The following is a 9193-nucleotide window of genomic DNA, read 5'->3' as shown; positions in this document are numbered from 1 at the left end:
GTGCTGTGAGCTGTGTGTGCTGTGTTTTGCGTGCATGCTGTGTGTGTGCGCTGTGTGTGTGCTCAGCACACACACAGCGCACACACACAGCACACACACACAGCGCGCACACAGCACACACACACAGCACACACACAGCGCACACACAGCACACAGCACGCACACACAGCGCACACACACAGCGCACACACACAGTGCACGCACACACACAGCACACACACACACAGCAGACACACAGCACACACACACAGCACACACACACACAGCACACAGCACACACACAGCGCACACACACACAGCACACACACAGCACACACACAGCACACACAGCACACACACAGCACACAGCACACACACACAGCACACACACACAGCACACACACAGCACACACACACAGCACACAGCACACACACACAGCGCACACAGCGCACACACACAGCGCGCACACAGCGCACACGGCACACACACAGCACACACACACAGCACACACACAGCACACAGCACACACAGCGCACACACAGCACACACACACAGCACACACACACAGCGCACACACACAGCACACACACAGCGCACACACACAGCACACACACAGCACACACAGCACACAGCACACACACAGCACACACACAGCACGCACACACAGCACACACAGCACACACGCAGCACACACAGACACAGCACACACACAGCACACACACAGCGCACACACAGCACACACAGCACACACACAGCACACACAGCACACACAGCGCACACAGCACACACACAGCGCACACACAGCACACACACACAGCACACAGCACACACCGCACACACAGCACACACACAGCACACACAGCACACACACAGCACACACACAGAGCACACACACAGCACACAGCACACACACACAGCACACACAGCACACACACACAGCCCACACACAGCACACACAGCACGCACACACAGCACACACAGCACACACACACAGCACACACAGCACACACAGCACGCACACACAGCACACAGCACACACACAGCACACACACAGCACACACACACAGCACACACACAGCGCACACACACACAGCACACACACAGCACACACACACAGCACACACACACACACACACACACACACACACATAGAGCTAGCACAGAGCATTTTCTTCTTAGGGCTGCTCATTCTTCCCAAATCAGTTGAACGTCATTTAAAAAAAGACCTTGTCTAACCAATCACAGCCAAGTATGACATAAGATATGAAGTTTCCAAACTAAAAATCTAGTTTTGTGTCCCATTACGACATAATTTTCAGAACTACACTGCAAACAAGAGAGAGAGCCAGGGCTTGGGTAGATGTTTCCGCTGTGATATGTTAATATCATAAGACAATATTTTTAAGGTTTTTTCCCCCACATCTATAAGTGTTACTTCTGTTGTCTTTGAACTTAATTATTCCCGCTCACCTATCATGGTGCACAGTTTGTTCTATAACTCAATGACAAACTCAGTTCTAATTTGTATACAGCCACTTAAAAAGTTAACTTTTCAGAACAATGTATTCGTTTATTAAATAAAGATTGCTTGTTACACAGAAAATTATTTTCTTTAATTATCATACATAGCTCTCTTTCACATCAGGCAGTAAAACACTGCATTTACTTCATCTCAGGATACTGGATAAAAGATTAATGGTCAGTTTGTCTCAAAATATGATTTTTTGTCTGAAAACATGCAAAGGGCTTGGAGTAATCATATCATTTGGAGGTGCTTTAGAAAACCAAGCTACAGGCCCTGAATACATTCCAAAAATCCTAAATAATTACCAACAGAAGAGAGAACTCTTGCCAGCCAGTACACTCAGTTAAGAAGTATAAAGGTGCAGACAATGTAACTTTACCAGGGAGCTTAAGAGGCGGCCCAGCTTCTCGGCAGGAGTCAGCAGGCCTGGCAGCCTCCTTGGCTGGCGCTGCTGTGTGGAAACAGGGCCATGGTCTTCTTAAGCTCCTGGTAGCTCCAGTGCATCTGCTCCACCTCGGCTCTGTGCTGCGCCCGCACCTGGCTCAGCTCCTGCAGCAGGTGTTCGTTGGTGCTGACCAGGGAGCTGCAGAACGACAGGGAAGCGGCTGCTTGGCACTTCCGTCCTCTCCAGCGGTGTCGCCCTCATCTGCTGGGCCTGCCCACCTCCCTGCATGGGCACGAAGCTGCCCTGGCCCTGCACAAAGACCTGTCTCTGTGGCCCCATCACCTTCCGTGTCCCACTGGCTACTGCCCACCTGCCTCCTTCCCAACCACTGCCCTGACCCCTGGGAGCGGCCTTGGAGGTGCTGCTCAGCACCTATGGAATGAATGAATGAGCTGAACAGGCTAATGAGTGACTGAATGGCGCCTTTGCTATTCCAGCTACGCATGGTTTTATGAGAAGATGATAAATGTCGTGGCTAGCAATTCTATTCTAGTTCTAATTCTAGAAAAGATACAGGGACTGAAATATTTCTAATTCCCAGTCAAATACAATAATTTTGACATCATAATAGTGTAATAGGAGAGTCCTAGTCTTTAATGCTGTTGACCATTTTTATTTTAGAAGTGCTACTGCATTTTACCAACTCTGTCACCTCCAAATTGCCCTCAACACCCAGTCAGCGATGACTTGAGGACACTCAGGGCATTACACGTATTAGACAAGGCAGGGCCCACTGACCTCGGCCACATTAGCAGCAGAGATGGGCACCCCACTGGCAGGGCCACTGTGCAGGCCCCGGCCCTGTTCGCCTGGACAGCAAAGGAGCCGCAGGCCAGGACTGGATGGAGCCAGCATGAATCCTGGGGGCAGAAGCCCGATGCCACCATGTTTGGGAGCTGTGCACCCTGCCTTGTCCACATCCAGGCCACAGTGCTCAAGGAGAATGACCCCCAACTCTACCGTGACCTGCCACAGACAGGCCCACCAGGTTCCAGGGAGTGACATGGCCCTGCCCACAACTGTGCACTGCACCCGCGGCTGCCACAGTCCCCTTTCGGCTCCGCTGCGTCTCCTCTTGGCCCAGTCTCATCTTTTAGGACCCTTCCCCGCTGTAACTTACACCTGTGATGGGCCCCAAGGGGGTCTGTGGCCTTTATCCTGGAAGGGGCAGAGCCTGGCTACTCCTATGAACAGACTGTAGTCAAACCCAGGAAAGTGTGGCAGCCTCAGCCTGAGGAGTGGGGGAGGGAGCGGGAATGGGAGGTGGCGGGAAAGGAAAAGGGAATGGGAGGGGAGGGGGAGGAACTGACCACAGACCAGCCTTTCCTGCTGAGGCCACAGGAACAGGGGTTCACACAACAGCACCCACAAAACCACCCAGAGCAACCTGTCCTTGCCTCCTCCAGCAGCTCACTTCTTCCTTTCTGCACCCAGCCTCCAACCACTTCCCAGCACACAATTCTTTAAAGACAAACTAAGATTCTGCCTTGAAGATCCCCTCACACCCAGCCCCCTTCTCACCATCCCCCTATAGCCAGGGAGTAAAGGTGAAATCTCCATGTTTCCAACTGAACACGAACTGCAGTGAAGGGGGAAGCACAGCTGCTGGACTACGGCCCAGGGGAACCAGGTTGCCCCACCGTGCCCATCTCTCATGCGCCTGTCTCCCCTGGTCACACTGCAGACAGGTCATACCTCACAGTCCACAACTCTCAGTCCACCTCACATTCACAACTCACAGTCACACTTCACAGTCACGCCTCATAATCACGCCTAACAGTCACGCCTCACAGCCACACTTCATATTCACACCTCACAGTCACACTTCATATTCACACCTCACAGCCACACTTCATATTCACACCTCACAGTTACAACTCACATTCACACTTCATGGTCACACCTCATGGTCACACCTCACATTCACACCTCATGGTCACACCTCATGGTCACACCTCACATTCACACCTCAGTCACAACTCACAGTCCATACTTCACATTCACACTTCATAGTCATGCCTCACAGTCACACCTCACAGTCACACCTCACAGCCATGCCTCACAGTCACACCTCACAGTCCACACCTCACAGTCACACCTCACGGTCCACACCCCACAGTCACACCCCACAGTCACACCTCACGGTCCACACCCCACAGTCACCTTACACTCAGGGTTGATACCTCACAGCCCACACCCCATGGTCAGGTACCTGACAGTCCCATCTCACGGTCCATGCCTCATGGTCACACCTCGTGGTCAGACCTCACATCCACACCTTGCAGTCACACCTCATGGGTCACACTTCATGATCCACGCCTCACACATGCGACAGCAGGAAGGGCCTCCGTTTTCAGAGAAGAAAGTTTATGGAAGTTTCAAATCAGCAGTGGTCCTGGATATCATTGGCCAAGGCTCATCAGGAGCTGCTCCTCTGTGCCTTCTGGGTGTGACCCAGTCCGGCCCAACCCTCCCTGTGCCTGGTCCTCCTCCCCTCGGGGGCCCACCCAGGCCTCATGGGCGGCACCTGTGGCTCTCCTGCAGCATCTGCGTGAGCTCCTGGATCTTGTCGTAGTGCTCCAGGTGCTGCTTCAGTTCCACAATCTCCCCACACAGCCTCGTCACACTTGTTTGAAGTCCTGAAAGAAAGAAAAAAAGTACCATTATTGAGTAAAACTCATTCATACATTTTGAAAATGAAAACAATTCGATATTTAAACTGGATCTTGGTTACTAGAAAAATAATATAGTTGGGAAAGATCAGTTTTAATGAGACTCAAAGATAGGGCGAGCATGAATGCCACGGCCCCACCCTGTGCTGTTTCTACCCTGGGCCCTCCCCAGGCTGAAGCTGTGTGGTCTGCCCTCCATAGGCCCCCACGGAGCCACATCCCTGTGTGAGGGCAGGGAGAGGTGGCACTGGCTGGCAGTCCCTCCACTGGGCCTGTCTGCTGGTTCCTCCCCCACAAGGAAGCACACTCTGCCCCTGAAGGGAGGGCCTGTGGGTTTCGGGAAAAGCACCCAGCAGCCCACAGTGGCCACAGGTCTCTGAAGTGCCCTCTGACTCTGCATCCATCAGTGACGGAATATGTGGCTGGTTTCCATCTACAGACTCCTGCCTGTTTCTGGATTTCCAGCGCAAGAGGAGAAGAGGGATACTATTTGGTGGTTCCCCAAATCCAAACACGGGATACAAATAAACTCATATGTAAGACACACTCTTGCAAAACCACACGGTGACAGAGGCAGTGAGAAAGCTGGGGGTGGGGGGGACGGTGGTGGGCAAAGGGTGACGGTGACACCGATGGCAGGCTCTTCTCACCCACAAGGCAGCAGTGCCGCAAGAGCATCCAGCGTGAAGGCCACGCCACGTGGAGTCTATGTCGACGGACATGTTCACGGAGGGCATGAACGAAGGAAACGCAGGACGGCACAGCTTCAGGACCTTCCAGTCCCCGTGGTGGTCAAACCAAGAGTCCTTAGATGGCAAAACCAGAACCCCGGGGACAACACTGCAGCATCCCAGGGACAAGGAAGCCTTGGGACCCCAAACACAAGAGGCTGGGACAAACCCCCAGAGGCCACAAGTCACACATCATGTCCACCTCTGCGGGCGTGAGGCAGCCGTCAGCAGTGGGTGGCCGTCAGCTCTGAGAACGGGACCGCCCCCAAGTGTCCTTGCTCCCTTGGGAAACCCAGTGGGCCAACCAGGGAACCACGGCCCTGCCCCTCCCATGAGGGTGAGGCCAGGGGCCCCCGTGCAGTCTGGAAAAGCTGAGGCAGCCGTGCGATCCCTCAGAGCCGACCTGTCTGGTCCCTTCTAGAACAGAGCCTGCACCAAGAAGAACAGCTGGTGTGGGGTCAGGGTCAAGGTCAACCAGGATGACGGCATCAGAGAAGGGTGGAGGAGAGAACAGGGCCTGAGAATCCCCAAAAGGAGGTTGCCCTATCCTTGATGCGTGAGGTCAGAAACGCTGCCCTGACCCTGCCTCCTCCTTGAAATTCAGAAGCATAATTTTCACGTAAAAAGCAGCAGAAAGTATTGAAGCCAAATCTCAGTTTCTGTAAGGCAAAGGGTTAGGGCACAAGAATATCCCTACGAGACAAAAAGGAAATGACAGAAGAAACGAAAAAACAACGTAAGTCATAATCAGAAATGTCAGAAAAGAGGGTTCTGAACTCAGGGAAGAATTCGCAATAAAAGAAAAAATTCACACTGGAAGTGAAGGCTAAGAAGGAGTCTAACAGAAAGTCCAGAAAGTCCTTGCTTCGTGCTGATGGTTCCAGAAACGGCCACGAAGCAAAGCGACTGCCGTGGAACGAAGCCAAATTCACCGTCCACACAGGCCGCCGACGGGAGCAAGTGACGCTCACACAGCGTAACGAAGGCGAATTCACCGTCCACACAGGCTGCTGACGGGAGCAGGAGTGACGCTCACACAGCAATTTCTAGTCACAAGAACATCACCAAACCACCAAAGACCAAAATACCTCTAACATTAAACGTGAAAATAAATGGGAGCTATGCATACATTTAAGACCGAGTAATAAAAACAAGTTAGACCATTATTTACTCTGTTGTTCCAGTTCAGGGGCAGAGGTGGCTGCAGCCTATCCCAGCAGCTCAGGGCGTGGAGTGGGAACCAGCCCTGATCAGATGCCATCGCACGGCAGGGCGGCTCGTGCCTGCGCTCACTCGGGACGGGACAGGTCAGACACGCCAACGCCCTGGCGTGCACAGCTTTGGGGCACGGGGGGAAACCAGCGCACCCAGAGAAAGCCCACAGAGCCGGGAGAGCAAACCACACACACAGTTCTCCCGGGCAGAGAACTGATTTTTTTTTTCTCATCACCTTTACGATGAAATGTTGTTGAATGGACAGGGTTATTCAAGGAGCCGTTGTAAATATAACAATATCTTAAAGAAACAGAAGAGAGAAAAGCAAAATTTATAAATAAAAAAGAAGACTCTAAGGAACTCTTACCGCTCGATAAAACAACCCAATAAAAACCAACGGGCGAAAGGTCCGAGGAGACGCTGCCCCAGAGGAGACAGAGCAGCCACAGGCCTCATCCGCGGCCGCCTCCCTGCCGCAAAGGCCACGGCTGGTTGGGACAGACACCGTGAGACCCACACACCCTGAAACGGTTACTACCTGGCCTTTGAGAAAAAGTGTGTGAGCCCCTGAGACCAGGAAAAGATGCTCCACTTGCCAACCTCAGGGAAGTATCAGTTAAAATTTCCAAGAGACTCCATGCTACACCAAGAAGGTTACCATGGACAGCAGACTCCATCAGCATTTCCTTATTTAAAATCCAGGTATCTAAACTTGAAATACTGAATACACTTTTGTAAAAACCGCAAAATAGAACAAAAAAAGTGAAGAGAGGGAAATGAGAAAGATCTGGATCTGGACAAAACAGTGACCACAGCAGGCCTGCTCGGGAGAGACACGGTTCACCAGAAATGCAACCTGAATCTGGAATGCTGAGACGCTGGGCAACAGGCTCATTCACCAAATTCGATGGCAGCACAACCGTGGGAGGACACCAGACAGGAGCAGCGAACCCCACAGTGACCAGGCCACTCCAGCAACTGCAGCCCTGACACCCTGTGCTGAGGGGAGGACGGCCGGGCAGGGTGAGGACAGGGGTGGCTTTGCCTCCTACATGCACGCCAGGACTGCCCCAGACACACGCGTGTGCCACAAACTCCGGCCGAGGCAGCCTCCATGCCAGCCAGCAAGGCAGGGGCTCGGCTCCCCACTTACCAACTGCGTCTGCTGCTGCTCACTTCCCTCAGTGAGGAATTTAAAACAAAGTCTACCTAGGCACATTTGAACACTTGAAGTTTACAAAGTGACCAAATACACGATCAACTTACCAGCGATCTGCAAATTTAACGTGGCTGCAGTGTCTGCATTCTTCACTTCCTTTTTCATACTCAACAAAACTGATTTTAAGCTACTGTTCTCTTCCAAAGATTTATCTAAATGTTGTCTCAAATCATCCTGGGGACACAGAAAATACACTTAAATGCACAAGTCAAATTCAGTAAAATGCGTATAGAAAAGAAAACTGAACCCTGAGAATCCCCAGAGGGTTCCTCCTGCATACTTGGAGTCATGACGTGAAGAGCACTAATTCGGTTTCACGGTGCATCTCCTTGCTCCCAGCCCGCCCTGCCAGCCCTGCAGCACCCTCAGGGGAGGGGGCAGTGACGGATGGAAAGGAGCACCCCAGCCCTGTGAGAACCCCACTCCTGAGTCTCCCTGAGACATGTTCTACAGTGGGACCTGCAGGCCTGATGCTGGGCAGGGCAGCCACTGGCGGCTGGGGGAACCCTGCCTCTTCCAGGACGCCCTCACAGACACTGCAGGTCCCAGGCCTTGGTGCCAGTGTGAGGCACCAGTGGCCCTGCGGGAACCCCCTTCTGTTCTGGCTCCTTTCATATCCTCAAAGTATGGAGAAGACCCGGAGCACGGACGAGCTGTCATAGAGGAGGGGAAAGGGCCATGCCTGTAGCCACATGGCAGCCTCTGCCCCACCCCGGCCCCAGGGTGCCTGGTGAGGTGTGAGCCATCCAAGCTGCCAGCAGCTGCGGCCAGGGTCCCCAGAGATCCCGTCTCACCTGGCTGCTGCTCTCTCAGGCACCAGCAGGCACATCCTGGGGCCGGGGGTGCTGAGCAGGCCCCAGCTCATTGCCACCAGGGGAGGGAGCGCCCGAGTCTGTGCAGCAGAAGCCTCGTGCTGCGGGTATCGCTGCTTCGTCCTTCTCTGCTCCGCGAGCCCACCTGCCGACAGCCCCCTCAGCATGCATGCGCCCGCCAGGCCCCCGACGCCCACAGTGAAAGCTGATCGCTGGGTCTGAGACCATTCCCCTCAGGCTTATCTTGGCCAGTTCTTCATTTCGCGGCCTTCTCCTCAAGGTGTCTGTTGCAGTGGCGCCAACCAGCAAGACCTGCCCTCTGCATGGTGCTTTGGGTCGTCCAGAAAGCTCCTGGCAGCGCCACGTCTCATGATTTTGCCTCCCAAGGACGAGGTGAGCTCTTAAGGCAGGGCTGTGAGCTCCCAAGGCAGGGCTGTGAGCTCCCAGCTCTTTTTCATTTGTTTCTTTGAGGCAAAGTCTCGCTCTGTCGTCCAAACTAGAGGGCAGTGGAGCAATCACAGCTCACTGCAGCCCCCAATGCCTGAGCCTCCTGCCTCTACCTCTCAAAATAGCCGGGATGACGGGAGTACGCCA

General features: G+C 53.4%; 1 protein-coding gene across 1 annotated transcript in view; it reads right to left on the bottom strand.

Annotated features, from left to right (window-relative positions):
- Positions 1-1529: 1529 nt before the first annotated feature.
- The window catches only part of CEP72 (centrosomal protein 72), a 35089-nt gene continuing 27425 nt past the window's right edge, over positions 1530-9193 (bottom strand). Inside the window, exons 10-12 of the mRNA XM_003263189.4 lie at positions 7835-7961; positions 4478-4589; positions 1530-2088 (exon numbers count right to left, since the gene is read on the bottom strand). Coding sequence (XP_003263237.2) covers positions 1923-2088; positions 4478-4589; positions 7835-7961 — 405 coding nt within the window. The 3' untranslated portion in view covers positions 1530-1922. The remainder of the gene's footprint in view (positions 2089-4477; positions 4590-7834; positions 7962-9193) is intronic.

The sequence above is a fragment of the Nomascus leucogenys genome, chromosome 6 (assembly GCF_006542625.1).
Source record: "Nomascus leucogenys isolate Asia chromosome 6, Asia_NLE_v1, whole genome shotgun sequence".
NCBI lineage: Eukaryota > Metazoa > Chordata > Mammalia > Primates > Hylobatidae > Nomascus > Nomascus leucogenys.
Note: the sequence above shows the minus strand (reverse complement) of the source record. Positions and strands in the feature narration are given on the sequence as shown.